Source organism: Squalius cephalus, assembly GCF_949319135.1.
Source record: "Squalius cephalus genome assembly, chromosome: 12".
NCBI classification, from domain to species: domain Eukaryota; kingdom Metazoa; phylum Chordata; class Actinopteri; order Cypriniformes; family Leuciscidae; genus Squalius; species Squalius cephalus.
Genome location: NC_137133.1, coordinates 38095450 through 38115078, shown reverse-complemented (window position 1 = coordinate 38115078; position 19629 = coordinate 38095450). Strand labels below are relative to the sequence as shown.

At 35.5% G+C, this 19629-nt stretch overlaps 2 protein-coding genes across 2 annotated transcripts in view; both read right to left on the bottom strand.

Moving 5' to 3' along the window:
• Positions 1 to 3207: 3207 nt before the first annotated feature.
• faua (FAU ubiquitin like and ribosomal protein S30 fusion a) lies at positions 3208 to 6870 on the bottom strand. The gene is made up of 5 exons (XM_079889417.1): positions 6803 to 6870; positions 5542 to 5622; positions 5288 to 5432; positions 3546 to 3601; positions 3208 to 3426 (listed from the first exon to the last, which is right to left on the bottom strand). Exons 2-5 carry the CDS (start codon positions 5614 to 5616, stop codon positions 3301 to 3303), a joined length of 402 nt encoding a protein of 133 aa, XP_079745543.1. The 5' UTR covers positions 5617 to 5622; positions 6803 to 6870; the 3' UTR covers positions 3208 to 3300.
• A 2590-nt stretch (positions 6871 to 9460) lies between these two features.
• The window catches only part of prpf39 (PRP39 pre-mRNA processing factor 39 homolog (yeast)), a 14921-nt gene continuing 4752 nt past the window's right edge, over positions 9461 to 19629 (bottom strand). Inside the window, exons 5-10 of the mRNA XM_079889231.1 lie at positions 19320 to 19627; positions 16912 to 17180; positions 15979 to 16163; positions 13809 to 13883; positions 11556 to 11670; positions 9461 to 9697 (exon numbers count right to left, since the gene is read on the bottom strand). Of these exons, the coding sequence (XP_079745357.1) occupies positions 9608 to 9697; positions 11556 to 11670; positions 13809 to 13883; positions 15979 to 16163; positions 16912 to 17180; positions 19320 to 19627 (1042 nt within the window). The 3' untranslated portion in view covers positions 9461 to 9607. The remainder of the gene's footprint in view (positions 9698 to 11555; positions 11671 to 13808; positions 13884 to 15978; positions 16164 to 16911; positions 17181 to 19319; positions 19628 to 19629) is intronic.

The following is a 19629-nucleotide window of genomic DNA, read 5'->3' as shown; positions in this document are numbered from 1 at the left end:
TGTATATAGAGTTATAACTATATACTCGTATTCACATTTTATATTCAGAGTTATAACTATATTCAGGATTTACATTTATATATTGTTATAACTATATATTCAGGATTTAAAAATATATTTTCTGACAAAAATATACTTGGATTTATATTTATAAATTCAGGATTTATATTTATATATTCAGAGTTATAATTATACTCGGATTTATATGTTCAGAGTTATAACTATATATTCAGGATTCAAAAGTATAAATTCTGACAAATATATACCTGGATTTATATTTCTTTATTCAGAGTTATAACTATATATTCAGGATTTGGCTTTATATATTCAGAGTTTTATAACTATATACTCGGATTTATATGTTCAGAGTTATAACTATACAGGATTTAAAAATAGATATTCTGACAAATATATACTCGGATTTATATTTCTATATTCAGAGTTATAACTATATACTCAGGATTTGCCTTTATATATTCAGTTTTAACTATATATTCAGGATTTGCATTAATATATTCAGTTTTAACTATATACTCAGGATTTGCCTTTATATATTCAGTTTTAACTATATATTCAGGATTTGCATTAATATATTCAGTTTTAACTATATATTCAGGATTTGCATTAATATATTCAGTTTTAACTATATATTCAGGATTTGCATTAATATATTCAGTTTTATAACTATATACTTGTATTTACATTTTATATTCAGTTTTAACTATATATTCAGGATTTGCATTAATATATTCAGTTATAACTATATATTCAGGATTTGCATTAATATATTCAGTTATAACTATATATTCAGGATTTGCATTAATATATTCAGTTATAACTATATATTCAGGATTTGCATTAATATATTCAGTTATAACTATATATTCAGGATTTGCATTAATATATTCAGTTTTAACTATATATTCAGGATTTGCATTAATATATTCAGTTTTAACTATATATTCAGGATTTACATTTATATGTTCAGAGTTATAACTATATATTCAGGATTCAAAAGTATAAATTCTGACAAATATATACCTGGATTTATAGTTCTTTATTCAGAGTTATAACTATATATTCAGGATTTATAAATATATATTCTGACATAACTATATACTCAGGATTTACATTTATATATTCAGTTTTATAACTATATACTTGTATTTACATTTTATATTCAGTTTTAACTATATATTCAGGATTTGCATTAATATATTCAGTTATAACTATATATTCAGGATTTGCATTAATATATTCAGTTATAACTATATATTCAGGATTTGCATTAATATATTCAGTTATAACTATATATTCAGGATTTGCATTAATATATTCAGTTATAACTATATATTCAGGATTTGCATTAATATATTCAGTTTTAACTATATATTCAGGATTTGCATTAATATATTCAGTTTTAACTATATATTCAGGATTTGCATTAATATATTCAGTTTTAACTATATATTCAGGATTTGCATTAATATATTCAGTTTTAACTATATACTTGTATTTACATTTTATATTCAGTTTTAACTATATATTCAGGATTTGCATTAATATATTCAGTTATAACTATATATTCAGGATTTGCATTAATATATTCAGTTATAACTATATATTCAGGATTTGCATTAATATATTCAGTTTTAACTATACAGGATTTGCATTAATATATTCAGTTATAACTATATATTCAGGATTTGCATTAATATATTCAGTTATAACTATATATTCAGGATTTGCATTAATATATTCAGTTATAACTATATATTCAGGATTTGCATTAATATATTCAGTTTTAACTATATATTCAGGATTTGCATTAATATATTCAGTTATAACTATATATTCAGGATTTGCATTAATATATTCAGTTATAACTATATATTCAGGATTTGCATTAATATATTCAGTTATAACTATATATTCAGGATTTGCATTAATATATTCAGTTTTAACTATATATTCAGGATTTGCATTAATATATTCAGTTATAACTATATATTCAGGATTTGCATTAATATATTCAGTTTTAACTATATATTCAGGATTTGCATTAATATATTCAGTTTTAACTATATATTCAGGATTTGCATTAATATATTCAGTTATAACTATATATTCAGGATTTGCATTAATATATTCAGTTTTAACTATATATTCAGGATTTGCATTAATATATTCAGTTTTAACTATATATTCAGGATTTACATTTATATGTTCAGAGTTATAACTATATATTCAGGATTCAAAAGTATAAATTCTGACAAATATATACCTGGATTTATAGTTCTTTATTCAGAGTTATAACTATATATTCAGGATTTATAAATATATATTCTGACATAACTATATACTCAGGATTTACATTTATATATTCAGTTTTATAACTATATACTTGTATTTACATTTTATATTCAGTTTTAACTATATACTTGTATTTACATTTTATATTCAGTTTTAACTATATATTCAGGATTTGCATTAATATATTCAGTTATAACTATATATTCAGGATTTGCATTAATATATTCAGTTTTAACTATACAGGATTTGCATTAATATATTCAGTTATAACTATATATTCAGGATTTGCATTAATATATTCAGTTATAACTATATATTCAGGATTTGCATTAATATATTCAGTTATAACTATATATTCAGGATTTGCATTAATATATTCAGTTTTAACTATATATTCAGGATTTGCATTAATATATTCAGTTTTAACTATATATTCAGGATTTGCATTAATATATTCAGTTATAACTATATATTCAGGATTTAAAAATAGATATTCTGACAAATACTCAGATTTATATTTCTATATTTAGAGTTATAACTATGTATTCAGGATTTACATTTATATATTCAGCATTTATAAATATATATTCTGACATAACTATATATATTTAGATTTACATTTATATACCCATAGTTATAACTATATATTCAGGATTTACATTTATATATTCAGTTATAACTATATGTTCAGGATGTATAAATCTGTATTTTGACAACTATATACTTGGATTTATATTTCTATATTCAGGCTTATAAATAGATATTCAGATTTACATTTATATATTCACAATTTACATATAATTATTTCTTGTTTGGCCCCCCATTATAAGCACATACATATACATATATATATCACATGACATGCACGGTGAGCCTGAATGAACGAGACCCGTGTCAGCTGAAGCTTCTTTATTGTGAGCACATGTTTCTCCAGAGAGAGAGATCAGTGATGGTCATGTGATCAGTGATGGGTCATGTGATCAGGGTTTAGGAGTTGGCGTTGGGACCCTTCTTCTTCCCGAATGTGGGAACCACATTAACAAAGCGACGGTTGTACTGGATGCGACGCTTGGCGCGGCCCGTCTTCTTCTTCTTCTTCTCCTGTTTGTCCACCTACACACACACACACACACACACACACACACAGAACTGGAGTTAGCCAACAGAACTGCATCTGAGGAAAATACAGGAAATACATTTGATTTCAGAATAATAATAAACACACGACTCACTTTGGGTGTCTGTCCTCTTACTTTACCGGCACGAGCCAGAGATCCGTGAACTTTACCTGAACACACACACACACACACACACATTACAACTGAGAACTGAGAACATTCTAGTAAAACACAGGAAACATTAGCCATGGATCTGAGAGCTAACAGATGAACTGAAATACTAATGAATAAACAAATATATAAATCAAAATTAAATTATAAATGAATGAATTAAATTATAGAGTATATAACATTAAAATAATTGAAATATTTAATAATAAATTAATAAATATTATATATTAGAATTTAAATTAAATTAAAAATCAATAAAACAAACATTTTAATTACAATTATATAATATTAAAGTGTGTGTGTGAGTGAGTGAGTGTGAGAGAGAGAGGGGTGTGTGTAGAGTGTGTGAGACTGTTAGTGTGCGTGTTAAGCCCCTTTCACACAGATACACAGATAAAGTGAGCCGGGATTTGACCCGGGTTTGTTTGATTTTGGTTCATTCACACTGCCAGTGATTTTTCGGAATCAAAGAGTGTGTTCACACACAACCCGTAAAAACCCCGTAAAGACATGTGACATCGATGTGACTTGTAATGTCTCAGCAGCGTCTTGATTTGCTTATGAGCTGCGATCTCTCCCTCGAGAAACCACGCTTGAGCATTTATTTCTCTGATTTGATCATAAACTTGCGCATTACGTACCGTTTCACAGCTGGCGAACGATCCCGGCTTCAGCGTCATCACTACGACACGGCATTATTACGGCTTTTGTTCACACAGCGCGTGTTCCGGGACTGAACACGGCAATGTTACTAGATCCCCAATCCGGCATCGATCCCGGGTCGTGTTTGCGTTCACACAGAAGGCGTTCCGGCAATTTGCCGGGTTCAAAGCACTGTGTGAAAGGGGCTTTGGTGACTGAGTGTGTGTGAGAGAGAGAAAGAGAGAGAGAAAGTGTGTGTGTGTGTGTGTGTATAACTCCCAGGAGTCTGGCGGTGAGCTCCAGTGTGTGTGTGTGTGTGTGTGTGAGAGAGAGTGAGTACCTCCCAGGAGTCTGGCGGTGAGCTCCAGTGTGTGTGTGTTAGTGTGTGCAGTGTGTGTGTGTGTGAGAGTGAGTGTGTGTGTGTGTGTGTGTGTGAGAGAGTGAGTGAGTGTGTGTGTGTGTGTGTGTGTGTGTGAGAGAGTGAGTGAGTGAGTGAGTGAGAGAGTGAGAGAGTGAGAGAGTGAGAGAGTGTGTGTGTGTGAGTGAGTGAGTACCTCCCAGGAGTCTGGCGGTGAGCTCCAGTGTGTGTGTGTTAGTGTGTGCAGTGTGTGTGTGTGTGTGAGAGTGAGTGTGTGTGTGTGAGAGTGAGTGAGTGAGTGAGTGAGTGAGAGAGAGAGTGAGTACCTCCCAGGAGTCTGGCGGTGAGCTCCTGTGTGTGTGTGTGTGTGTGTGTGTGTGTGTGTGTGTGTGTGTGTGTGTGTGTGTGTGTGTGTGTGTGTGTGTGTGTGTGTGTGTGTGTGTGTGTGTGTGTGTGTGTGTGTGTGTGTGTGTGTGTGTGAGTGAGTGAGTGAGTGAGTGAGTGAGTGAGTGAGTGAGTGAGTGAGTGAGTGAGTGAGTGAGTGAGTGAGTGAGTGAGTGAGTGAGTGAGTGAGTGAGTGAGTGAGTGAGTGTGTGTGTGTGTGTGTGTGTGTGTGTGTGTGTGTGTGTGTGTGTGTGTGTGTGTGTGTGTGTGTGAGAGAGAGTGAGAGAGAGTGAGTGAGTACCTCCCAGGAGTCTGGCGGTCAGCTCCAGTGTGCAGTGCTCAGTGACTCCGCAGCTCAGAAGTGTGTGTTCATCTTCCAGTGGAGATCCGGACAGCAGAAGCACCTGCTCCTCCACAGACAGACCCTCCAGAGCCTGGACCTGAGCCTACACACACACACACACACACACACACACACACACACACACAGCATCAGCATGAGCGCGAGCACACACACACACACACATCTGAGAACACACTGAGGCTCATGCTCACCTTGATGTCATGGACGGTCTCGTGTCCGGACACCTGGAGTGTGTGTAGAGACTGAGCGCGCAGGAACAGCTGCATGATGAGCTGAAACACACACACACACACCAGATCAACACACACTCAACCAGACCCGATAAGACCAGACCTCACGGATCAAAAGTAACAATAATATATTCAAACTTATTCACTTTTCATTCATTATTAGTACACATTAATATATATATAAAAAAATGTATATGCATATATACACACACACATGCATGCATATTTATACACACACATATACATATATAGCCTATATATATAAGATTTTTTGTTTTCGAAATAAGTCACCAGATCTGGATTTGATTAAAAGCAGTAAAAACAGTGAAATATTATTCTAATGTAAATCATCTGTTGTCTATGTGAATATACAGTAAAGTGTAATTTATTCCTGTGATCAAAGCTGAATGTTCAGCATCATTACTCCAGTCTTCAGTGTCACATGATCCTTCAGAAATCACTCTAATATGAGGATCTGATGCTAAAGAAACATTTATGATTATTATCAGTGTTGAAAACTGTCATATTTCTGTGATGAAACTGTGATACACTTTATTTCTCAGGATTCTTTGATGAATATAAAGTTTAGAAGTACAGCATTTGTCTGAAATAGAAAGCTTTTGTAACATTATACACTAATTCAAATGTTTAATTTTTTTGTTGTTGAAAGAAATCAATACTGTTATTCATCAAGGACGCATTAAATTTATAATGTTACAAAAAGATTATATTTCATACAAATACTGTACTTTATAACTTTAAAATAAACAAAGAATCCTGAAATAAAAATGTAAATAACTGTTTTCAATATTAATAATAACCATAAATATTTCTTAATCTTAATGGTCAGAAACAAGTTTTATTGTCCTTAAACCAATAATGTCTGATGTACTTTATAACGGAAATCATGATTTCATGATATTCGTCTTTCTGCATTCTCTTGAACTACTGTAAGTGTTTATCATCTTCTAAGAGATATGAGACTAAATGTTTAATGACAGACATTAGCAGAAACTCGTGTAAGAGTGAGTGTGTCGCGTGCGCGAGCGCCGTGTGGATCACCCGGAGAAAATAAACGCGATTTAAAGGCTTATACCGAGATATTTCGGCTCAGGGTTTGAACATAACACACGATAACGCTTATGAATGCAGTCCATGCAGCATTAAAGTACATTAAAGACGATAAACGCGATAAATAAGTGCTTTGATTAGCAGGCCTTACATTGGATGATGCTAGTCGTTCCACAACTGGACGAGGAAAGGAAAGTGCGCATGTGCGGAGCAAAGAACTCTGGGAAAAGCGCGGCCCACGTGATCGTGACGTATGCAGCAAGAATAAAAATTAAGCGTTCGCTCAAACGCAGATATTGAACGTTATACAATGATACATACATAAAACAGAAAAAGAACAAGAAAAAAGAGAAACAACAACAAAAATGAATCAATGTTTATTTTATTAGAAAATAAGTGGAAACTTTGGGAACCATTTTTACTACATTTTATAATGACTTTAAAGTATACACAAACCTTTTGGAACAAATTATTTAAAAAAATAAATAAATGTATCCTGAAATTTCAGTAACTATGTGATGTTTTTAATGTGTAACAATGTACTGCATTTAGTTCTTGTGGAATTGAATAAAATGTATTTAAAAAAATTAAATAAAAAAGAACAGATGTGAAACATTTTGAGAACACTAATAAAGACCAGAAGATTTTGAAGAAATGCTTTATTAATGTTACTGGAAGGAAGAACCATGAGAGAACGTTCCTTGATAGCGGAGTATATAGGCTATATTTCAAAAAGTAAATGTTAAAATTATTATCCAGTACAAAATGTCGCTTATTATTGTGTTTGTTTCCTTCTTGAGCATCAGTTCCTCGATGAATAGGTGATCTCAGCCTCATCAAATACAGTCACTGTTGAGAAGATGCTGGAAAACCAAAGAAAATCATCTGTTTTCATACGCTCACGTTCTCTGGGAAAGAAGAAAAATTAGGCTTTTAAGACTTTTAATTTGACTGACACACATTTTTAAGAGGCCAATGGTAAACAAAACCAGCCCGAATATATCAAGTACAAATATAAAATTATTTTGATATAAAAATGTAAGATGAGAAATAAGCAAAGCTTTTATCAGTGAAACGCGCGATTTAGCGGAATAAGCCCCGCCTCCTAAATAAAAGAGCCAATCATAGACCGTTTTCAGCGCGGCGCCATGACAGGTTTGAAATCGGGGCTGTGAGGGATTATAGACTTGCTGTGTTTTTAATGGCATCCGCTGTAAAAAAAAAAATCCTAGATCACTTATTTTCATGAAATTTCGTCAGCAGAACAATTCAAAAACACATTAAATAACAGTACAACCCACTGAAGAGATGTCTATTCCTCACAGCGTCGCGTTCATTCCCGCTATAAATCAAAAATGGCGCTGCTGTGAATAATGTCGTTAGAAGCTCGTCACTGCTGAGACGCGCGCTTATGACTGCGCATGCGCGTTGACTGGTCCAGCCTGAAAAACGCATTTATGGTTATGATTAACATTTAGGAGACAGTTGTTGTCATTTTATTGGTGACTTAAAATCGCAAGCTTGGTGAACAGCTTTGGAGAATTTGATGTGTTGTTCAGAGAGATGACTGAGGCGTTTCCAAGATGGCCGCCGAGTGACATGACTTGGCTTTTCTCCACTGACACCAGACAGTTCTCGAAATATACAATCTCAGATGCTATAGAATAAAACGGTTAGTTTGTTGCTAAACAAAATGCAAATAGTACATTTAAAGCAACAGTTTAGACAGGGCTGCCAACTTTTGAGTTTAGCTTGGAGCGAGAATTATGGATGGGGGGGGGTGTAAAAAAAAATTTGCATCACAATAAGTGTATTGTGATTGTCAAAACATTTAGTAACTAAACAGAATTGTATTAAACTTAGTGACGTTACAGTTTTTACATGGTGCATAGGCTACTGTTTAAAATATTGCTCGACACAAATTTAACAATTTCAATTTAATTCGATTTAATTTGATTTCAATCTTGATTCATTTGGATAAATATGTACAGTAGATAAGCCTACATATACATTTTTCTTAAAATAAATCTCACCTAATGCTGTAAACATACAGAGAGCCCTGTCAGCTGGTATTATTAAATGTAAAAAATAACTTAAATATAATGCTGTTATAATAACAACGTTATATTTTAATGATACAAGTAAAAAATGTATGTAATAGTGCACATATTTAGCAAAATACTCCTCTCTATAGCTAATTTTTCTAGCCAACTAATGTGCTATGGTCATTAAATGGCTTTCCTGAGGTAAATGTAATGTAATGTTTCATTGTTCTCCAGCTTTTGACCTCTTTCCGCGGTTGAAAAACACTGATTGATCAATAAGGCATATACATCTGGCTAAGTTGTACTGTATCTTTCAACATGCCTATTGATCGGTTCAAGTGCCGCTTGAACTGAGGCGCTACGGTCTGTCACATCACATTTACAAGCGCCAAAACAGTATTTATTGTTTGAATTTCATAATAAAATTGAGAGATTCTGAGAATTAGTTTCACATCAAAAGTGTCAATTGCGTGAGAGTGGGCAGCCCTGTGTAGATATTATAATGTTAGTATAAACATTCAAACAGCCGCATGAGTAAATGAACCACATTCACAGGCGTGTAGGATGTCAATCTCTTTATTATGAAACCAAGTCAAAATAATAAAAAAAACGTCTTCATGTCACGTTTATCTCTGAAAATAGGATCACATTGATTGAGGAGAGCAGATTTCATCTCAAAGTGTTGCATTCTCCACTCCTTCCACACAAATGTAAATCGTTCACCGAACACAACTAAACCTCCAAAAGCACTAAACCAATCAAGCTTCATTAAAAACTCAGTTGCACTTAGACAGAGGGAAGGGGGGAAAGCTGACTTTTCAACAGAAGAGAACACAGAATGTCTGATGCGAGACGGTGTGTGTGTTGCAGCAGTTCGAGCGGGTGTAAAGATGCAGGACTCCTGATGGTCATTATGTGGGAGGCGGTGGGTAGTACTGGTTATACTGACCGTATTGACCGTACTGACCCCAGGAATTCTGACCTCCCCACGAATTATATTGCTGGAAGAGAAAAACACAGATGGTTGTGAGTGTACAGTTGTATAAATACGGTTCGTACAGGTACTGTAACATGGACTTTTTTAAAGGTGCAGTGTGTAATATTTAGGAGGATCTGTTGACAGAAGTGCAATATCATATACATTATGTTTTCAGTGGAGTATAAAGAGCTTACATAATGAACCGTTATGTGTTTATTAGCTTAGAATGAGCATTTCTCTCTACACACACACCGCGGGTCCGCTTACATCCACGTTTCTACAGTGGCCCTGAGCGGACAAACGCGTTTCGCTGTTCTTCACGCTAGCTAAAGTCAGTGAATAAAACACTGACACAATGATGAACAAGTAACAATAATATTCACAATTATGCGCAATAATTAAGTAAACCTTATTTCTTAATCTTTGCAAAGAAACCTCATTGCTGAACTGCTACTCTCTGCCGTCTCAGACGACGACATCACTTCCTGTCGGCCAGCGTAACTTCTGTTGGGTGCAGTTCACAACCTCACCACTAGATAAATGCCGCTAAATGTTACACACTGCACTTTTAAAGCACTACTTTTTGGTTTTCAAGGAATCCAATCAGAGATCTCACTAATCAAACAATATCCATTACCTTCAAATTCCAAAAAAAGATAAATAGATGAATAAAAATAAACCAATAAAAACAAAAATGGTACAAATAAAGTGCAGCGGATGCAATGACTGCGGTAACTTTAACCATTGAAAGGATACTATGACAAAGATATCTATGGAAGCTTGTTTTGAAGCAGAATTGTGAGAAATAAAAGTCGCAATTCTGAGAAATAAAGTCGCAATTGCGTGTTATAAAGTCAGAATTGTGAGATATAAACTATTGAGGTAAAAAAAAAAAAAAAAAAATTTTTTTCCTTAGAATTGGACTTTATATCTCACAATTCTGAGAAAAGATGTCAGAATTGCGTGATATAAAGTCGCAATTGCGAGAAAAAAAAGTCTGAATTCTGACTTTATTTCCCGCAATTCTGACTTTATATCTCAGAATTCAGTATTGCGAGATGTAAACTTCACAATTGTGAGATAAAAAGTCGCAATTATCTTTTAAAATGTTTTATTTTGTGGCGGAAACAAGCTTCCATAGATATCGCTTTCCTTATTCAAACTGATATTTTTTCCTCAATATATGATTGACCTGAAGAATGAAAGCTGTATCATATACTTGGATATTTATGAGGAATATCACACTCATAACCATGAGAAACGGCTCTATATCAGACGGGCTGTGGCGTTGATTTGGTGTGAAAAGATTGTTTTATTGATAAAATTTAACACTAAATTTCACATATATTTGCCTTCAATAATTCAAGCACTTTTCAAGTACCCTTTCATAAATTCGGCTGTTTTCAAGGGTTTTCCAGGACTTACATTTCAAAAAGTCAAATTCAAGCACTTTAAAGGTGCAGTGTGTAACTTTTTCACTCCACTTAAGCATAAAGATGCCATACTAATTTAGCATATATTGAGGAAACATGCTAAGTTCACACACTCGTTTCTCTGTAAAACACTTCTACCCCTCAGTTATTTTACTTTGAAATGTGTGTTTCCAGGCTGGAATGTGTGTTATTGTTTTGGTCCGTGTTTTGGCATGTTGCCAATTTTCATTGTCCATTGCGCTTGTCCCTGTTGCGTGTCTCAAACTGGCGACCCGTGTGAGTGTTGAGTCTGAGGAGGCGGGAGAAACGACGATCTCCGATATTTTGAATTCGGGTGCAGTACCTATGTCCACCACTAGTCATTCTTACAGACTGCACCTTTAAAACACCTTGTACGAACCCTGTATAAAGACCCATGTTCAGGCATCTATACGGTCATAAACTGACCTGATACCAGTTGTTATAGTTGTATCCTGCATTGTTGGCCTGCATGTCCATCATCTGACCCGAGGCTGCTGATTGGTCGTCTGTTCGCTGTCTCTTTGCATCCGGCTCCTCTGAGCTGCATCATACCAGACAAAACACTCATCTCAACTTTGTGTTACAAGTTCTCTCAAATTGTTTTAAATATGCAAATTAGCCATCTTATTAAATATGCACTCATTTGCATTCATTTCCAAAACAGAAATCTGAACATTGGATAAAGTCAGATTCATAATTACTGTTTGATTTAGTTGATGTATTAAGTTTTTTTTCCCCAGAGGGGGTTTTGGATTTCTCTTTTGCAGAAAATACTGTCGACAGACTGAAATGCATTTGCGCCATGTTTTCAGGAATAAAATGTCCTGTATATCAGGCGAATGATAAGAACAAACCTTCAGAATATAGATATGAATAAAACTCTAGTTTGGTGTGTGTAAAGCTGCTGCATTTAAAGTCCCCCTGTGATGGAAATCCAGCTTTTAATGTTGTTTATACGTCTATGTGGTGTTTTTAATGTGCTTTAAAACAAACCATGTGTAAATTCATAAGTCAAACCCATTCCTGAGTATTTTCTCCTTAAAACTGTATTGTAAAACTGGCTCTGTCATAAGTGAACAGTTGAGAAAGAAACCGGATGTTTGTCAGTTGCATTTTGTTGTCCTACTGTTAGTTTCACTGCTTCTATTGTTCTCATTTGTAAGTCGCTTTGGATAAAAGCGTCTGCTAAATGAATAAATGTAAATGTAAAGGGGTGGTTCAGGATTTTCGACATCGGACCTCATTTTCAAGTGAGCCTGGTTGTTATTCATCAGTGGAGACAGTTTTCAAAAAAATTCATCCAGTCCTTACTTTTGGATAGTTCGCCTATGCTAGGCTAGCGCGAGTCAACGGTGCACGTTAGCCAGCCATTAAAAACAGTTTTACCCACTCCACAGTACACCTGTCACAGAGCTACCCTCATTTCTTTGTGACCCCTTGTTAGCCCTTTCACAAAACACATGAACACATACTTGGTTTTTAAAAGACTCTTTATTTACCTTGATGTACCAGCAACAGGAGAGATGGATTAACCACACAAATATATCTACAACTATACTGTTGTGTCTCAGACTGGCCACCTGAGCACTAGCCCAGAGGACATTTGAAGTTGCTACAGACTGTTGCTTGTCACCTGGATCTGCATACATGGTGGTGGCCATCTTGATTTGGGTAAAAGACTGGAATGGACTTTTCTCATGCTTTTTATACCTGTGCTGTGTTGCATCATGGGGAGTGGGAGATACCAAGTATGGTGCGAGAGGAGGGGGAATTGTTTAATGTTAATGTTTACTTCCTCTAATTATTGCTGAATAATTTATTTATTGAAGTTTGTACTGTTATTTAAATTTGTGTGGTGAAGGAAATGGAGTTACTTGATCACATAATACTTTTACTTGATATTTATTACATGTTCATGGTCTTTATTACTTCCCCATGTGATTATTACTGAGAAATGGTTGTACCCAGGTGCATAAATTCTCACATAATGAAGTGATCAGGAGGGCTAAGACTGGTGGTAGCGAATGCTGTATCAGCTGAGTACTCTGATTGAAGTATTAAACCTGATGCAAGGTTATTGTTTTTTGTATATTGAAGTTTATGAATTTTTCATGCTTTGGCACCTGTGAGCACCCTGCACTTTACTGGCTTGGGAGAACTTAAATAAATATAAAAACTGGCATTTAACGTCCTCCATGTGTTATTTTGAAGAACTCTGGATGTCTCTGTGACAACACCAAAAGCAAATAAATTATAACGCCAGACTATCGATGTAAATGTCTGTTGAGAGAATTATCGAACTATCCAAAAGTAAGGACTGGATGAATTTTTTTGAAAACTGTCTCCACTGATGAATAACAGGCTCACTTGAAAATGAGGTCCGATGTCGAAAATCCTGAACCACCCCTTTAATTTCTGTACCTGAATACTGTTAGACTTTGTAACTTTGTTATTTAATTTTCATCTCTGCTTGTAATTTGTGTATTTGTTCTTATTTTATTACTGACTGTTCACTTGCTTTTAATAATGTTTGAACTTTATCAGTTAGGCTAGTAGTTTTTGATGCGGTATGATCCGATCCGTGGCTCAAAAACTGTAAATGATCCGAACCGTGAATTTAGTGATGCATTCCACCACTAGTAATAAGCACAGATCAGATCACAGATCTGCGTCCCTTACCCGTTCTCTGCTTTCCTCTTTAACGTCTCCTGCTCCGTCTCGAGCCGCTGATGCTGTTCGTATGCCGCCACAAGCCTGCGGTTAAAAACAGTCAAGTTAAAAACAGCTTCCCTAAACTAATGTTCAGAGTAAAGGTCAAGACATGTTCGTCCGTCCATCATAAAAAAAATTCAGATTGGGTTCGATTATCTGCGTTTTTCGCATCCGTAGCATTTGAGGTGTTCTTACGATTCAGAGCCACCGAATGACGAATACGACAAAACGCATATGAAAATATCGGCCTCAGTGTGAAAGGAGGAGCTTAAACAGGGTTTCTGCAGGTTTCAGTAAGTCACATTTAAGACCTTTAAGACATTAAGACCATAAAGATTGAAATTTAAGACCTACACGACGCATTATCCAAGTTAGATAGCTACCTCAGGATCATTAGAGTATCTTTCTATCTATCTAGGATTATCTGATGTGTGTGTGTGTGAGAGAGAGGAAGAGGTAGATATTTTTTTAATAGAAAATTTTACTTTTGCATATTATACTGTAAAAACACAATTATTGTTGATCATAGTTGATCATAACTAGAGGAAATGACGAGATGATTAAAGTTACCAAAATGATCACGCTTATCACAGAATCCTGTTCAAAAAGTACTAATACTACAGAATGAAGTCAATTCAACAAGTTTTATGTCAAAAAACAGCAAATAACAAATTGATTTGCATCAATATGCACTTTTTGTTTTACGTAAACATTAAAATACCATTAAAAATGATGGCCGGATTTTAAGAGTGTCTTGCAACATGTTATCTACTAACATGTACAAGTTCAAATAAAGTTTTGACAAAAAAGGTTTTATACAAAGATAAACCTCATATTTCAGCCTTTAAATAATTTTTTATAAAAAGAATGAGTCAAAAAAGATAAATTACTGACATTTACACATTAGCTTATATTTATTAGTAGTGTTTGGGTGCACCCCCATCCTTCATGCTGACTGAGCTTTCAATGTTGTTATGGGAAGGGGTGATTGGTTGGTTCCTGTCACATGACCTGCGGTGCGTTTGCGGCATTCTGAAAAGTTTAGATTTTTTTCATCTCGTTGCGCCTGGTAAAAAAATTAGCGCGTCGCTTCAATTATGAGCGCGCTTGCCGCACGCCTACATTTGAACAAACTTGAGCGCGCAAAAGACGCGATATGTGAACGGCCTCTAGCGAGCTAGCTCATATCAAGCCACGAGCGACTGGTAGCACGTGAGCGACGTGTTGGAGACAACCTTTGTAGGCTACAACTCCATACTTTTTTGCTACTTTGTAATAACTTTCTGCAGCCAGCGTTTCTGGAAATGAACGAGGGTTAACACTTTTTTAGACCAGACTAAATTAAATTTAAGACCTAGGATGAAAATCTGGCCGTTTTTAAGGCCTTAAATTTAAAGTTCAGAATTTTAGACTTAAGACTTTAAGACCCCGCGGAAACCCTGTTAAAGGTGCAGTCTGTAAGAATGGCAGCTAGTGGTCGAAATCAGTACTGCAGTCCAAATTCAAAATATCAAAGCTCGTTGTTGTGTTAACTGCAGAAAGACGTCAGTACACTCCGTTTATAAAGTTCAAATCCTCCAACGTTAATCTACTAACTCTCCTGACTGCTTTATCGGACAAAAATGGTGGATTCGGCGGATGGCGGATTATGATTGGTCAGATCACCTGTCAATCAAACTCCCTGCGAAGGGTCAATTGACAACGAAAGCCAAAGACACTTACAGACTGCCAGTTAATGAGTAGATTTATCCACGTCTTAATGCTCTCGTTCATATTTTTAGATGGATCGAGGCTTTTTAGGTTGTGTGGAATCTGCAATATCCGACCCAGTTTGTTCGTTTCCATGGCTACAATACGCTGTTTTCTCCGACAACTGGCATCCCGGGGTGTCGAAATACTATTGGCTGAACTGGCAGAGGGAGGAGTCACACAGACCAAAACAAAAACTGACTGATAACACGGAACGTGTAAAATAATCAGTAAAATAACGGTGTATGCAGAAGTGTTCTTCAGCGATACGAGTGCGTGATCTTAGCATGTTTCATAAATATCTGCAAACATATGGTATTTTTATGCTTTAGTGGAGTAAAAACGCTACTACATACAGCACCTTTAAGAATAGAGGAAAGTTACGTACACGTTGATGTCACTGCCGAAGTCCTCGAGGAACTCGACCTTGCGCTGGGAGAAGGTGACGCGCGACTCGAGAGGCATGGAGCTGCTCAGCGCTCGGTCGAAGCACGCGATGATCTCCGGCTCGTTCTGCTGCACGTCTCCGCTGTACTCGAGCTCAAGCAGGTTCAGGTACAGCTTCGGGTTCGTCTGCAGGCGCAAACACACACACAGTCAAACCTGAGTTCAGACACCTTCAACTAGTGATGGGTCATTCGTGAACGATCCCGTTAATTGCGTGTCACAAATGATCCGAACTTCATCACTACCTTCAATATTTCTCACATTATCACTGTTTATTCGCTATAGTTTAGAAAATGGTAATAAAATATGAGTTATGAACTCAGTTGATATTTGACTGGTTTTGTCCGTCCTTCTGTTAGACTGTCTCACACATGAATCATGTTGAATATCTGTCAGCTGTTAAATTTAACTACACAATTAGATAATACCAGTTTAGCTCAACCAATCACCAAGCAATGCTTCATTGTGTTCAGTCTGTGTGTAAAAAGAGCATTAGCAATTAAAGAAAACACACTTGATCAGCTCAAAGTGTCCCAATCATTTTTGCTTCCAAATGTTTTAGAAATTTTACTGGTACTTCGCTGTATGAAGAATATTTGGGTATAATGTCACATAATAGTAAAAGTATACTTTTTTAAATTATGTTCTCATGCCAATAATTCTAGATTCATTAATAATAAGTCAAATGCTGAAACTTGTTTTTTTATACTGCAATATTTATCGCAGAGATGGAAAAAAATCAATTATGACAAAAAAAAAAAAAATGCAATTAAAAAAAAATCTTATCAAATTAAATGGATAATGCATTGTTATATTGGTGCATACAAATGAAAATACTTAAATATGTGTGTTCATTCAGCGAAAATAACACGACCTCGTCTTTTTCGACGGCCTCCATCAGCACTTTCTTGGCCTTCCCGATGCTCTTCTGCACTTTGACCATCTGTCGCGCCAGTTTCACCGCGTAGAACGAGGACTCGCTGCTGTTCTTCCCGTTGGTGATGGCGTCCCGCAGCAAAGCCTCGGCTTCGTCCATGTTCCCGTGCCGGCGCTCCAGACTCACCCGTCTCAACCTCACCATGGCCAGTCCCGGGACGCCCTCCTCGAACGCTTTCAGGATGCTCCGGGCCTCATCGATGCTGCCTGTCGGGGCACCAGATTTGACAGAAATCAGTGTCAAACACGCATGCATACGGTGCACACGCACATAAAGAGATACTATACACACTAACCAGTCAAAAGTGTTGGATCGGTAGATTTTTTGTTTTTAAAAGAAGTCTCTTCTGCTCACCGAGGCTGCATTTATTTAAATCAAAAATGTTTTTTTTGTTTTTTTTTTGTTAAATGACCATTTAAAATAACTTTGTGGATATATAGTAAAATGTAATTTATTCCTGTGATCAAAGCTGAATTTTCAGCATCATTACTCCAGTCTTCAGAGTCACATGATCCTTCAGAAATCACTCTAATATGATGATTTGATGCTCAAATCCTTTTAAATCAGTTGATAACAGTTGTTTCCATTTTTTCAGGATTCTTTCATGAATAGAAAGTTCAAAAGAACTGCATTTATTTGAAATATAATCTTTCTATTTCAAATGAACTGAAGACTGGAGTAATAATGCTGAAAATTCAGCTTTGATCACAGGAATAAATTACACTTCACTATATATTTGCATAGAAAAGTTATTTTAAATGGTCATATTTAACAAAAAAAAAAAAAAAAAAATTCACTCAAATAAATGCAGCTGTTGAGCGGAAGAGACTTCTTTTAAAAACATTTAAAATCTTACAGATCTAAAACGTTTGACTGGTTTTGCCCATCTCAACTGCTTGATCGTCATAAAATGTAACTTAAGGCATGAAAATATTAAGATATTATAAGCATTTACATCATAAATTTCTGTAAAGCTGCTTTGAAACAATGTGTATTTATTGTGAAAAGTGGGATAAAAATAAACTGGACTTGACAAATTACCAGATTTTCTGGAAAATAAGTCGCACCGTGTCAAAATTGAATTGTTGAGAGAGAAAAAAAAAACATTGTATAAGTCACATTTTATTACTACTTTCAGAAATAATGTAAAATATCGGTAAAAACAAAACATTTACAAATATTTAAAAAATCTAAGTTGGTTTTCGCCACAGAATAAAACATTTTTAAAGATAATTGCGACTTTTTATCTCGCAATTCTGACTTTATTTCTCAGAATTGCGAGATATAAACTCGCAACTGAGAATCAATTATCTTTTAAAATGTTTTATTCTGTGGCGGAAACAAGCTTCCATATTAAACAGTTTAGTTCCCATCACTACAGAAAAAAAAAAAAGAAAGAAAAAAAACTAAATATTTAGAACAGGAATGAAAAACATACAAGTATAAATGCCATTCACTGTAAACGACAATATAAATGCCAAGCCAGAGCAAAACTAAAAGGCATTCTACAAACTGTTGAAATATGTGTAATATTATTTGTGGAATTGTGTTATTTCAGGATTCAAATAGACTTTCCTCGAAAGGAACTTTGCTACGACGCAAGTCAGTATATAAGAATAAAACGTCATCAGCGTGCGCTAGTGGTAAATGAACAGCGCAAGATGAATCGCACTTTGGCATTTGTGTTTTTAAGTGTGCTGGAAAAAGGAAGAAGCGAAAGAGGAGAATATGGATGTGGGAAAAGAGGCCAAATTTGCACATGGAGCTTGAGGCAAGTAGTTTTAAGGTTTGGCGTTGATCAATACACCATTTTATGTTGCATTTTTATATACTTACATTCCAGAAAATACGGTACTTGATTTTTAGTATTGTTTAAAGGGTTCATTCACCCTCAAGCCATCCTAGGTGTAGAAGACATTGTTCTTTCAGTCAAACAATCAGTTATATTAAAAATATCCTGGCTCTTCCTAGCTTTATAATGGGAGTAAATGGTGACAGATTTTGAAGCCCAAAAAAAGTGCATCCATCCATCATAAAAGAAATCAGCCGTACGGCTCCAGGGGTTGATAAAGGCCGTCTGAAGCGTTTTAGTAGGAAAAAATCCATATTTATACCTTTATAAACTATAATCTCTGGCTTCCAGTAATGGCCGTACGCGAGTCCATTCACTGCCATTATAAAGCTGGGAAGAGCCAGGATATTTAATATAACTGTGTTCGCCTGAAAGAAGAAAGTCATATACACCTAGGATGGCTTGAGGGTGAATAAATTATGGGATCATTTTAATTTTTGGGCGAATTAACCCTATAATACCTGTTTACCAAGTCAACAGCGTAACGTTTTACCTTGCTGCTCCTCAAAGGCCGCCCAGAGCAGGTGAACGGTGGGTTTCTTGGGAAGGTGGACCGTGCACGCCTTCTTATAGATGTGCCGAACGCCCTCGGTGCTGTAGCTCTCCAGATACTTGGCATACTTCAGGAGAGAGAGAGAGAGCAACAGATAGGGAGAGAGAGAGAGAGAGAGAGAGAGCGAGAGAGAAAGCAACAGATAGGGAGAGATAGAAAGAGAGAGAGCGAGAGAGAAAGGGAGAGAGCAACAGATAGGGAGAGAGCAAGAGAGATAGAGAGCGAGAGAGAAAGAGAGAGGAGGAATAAC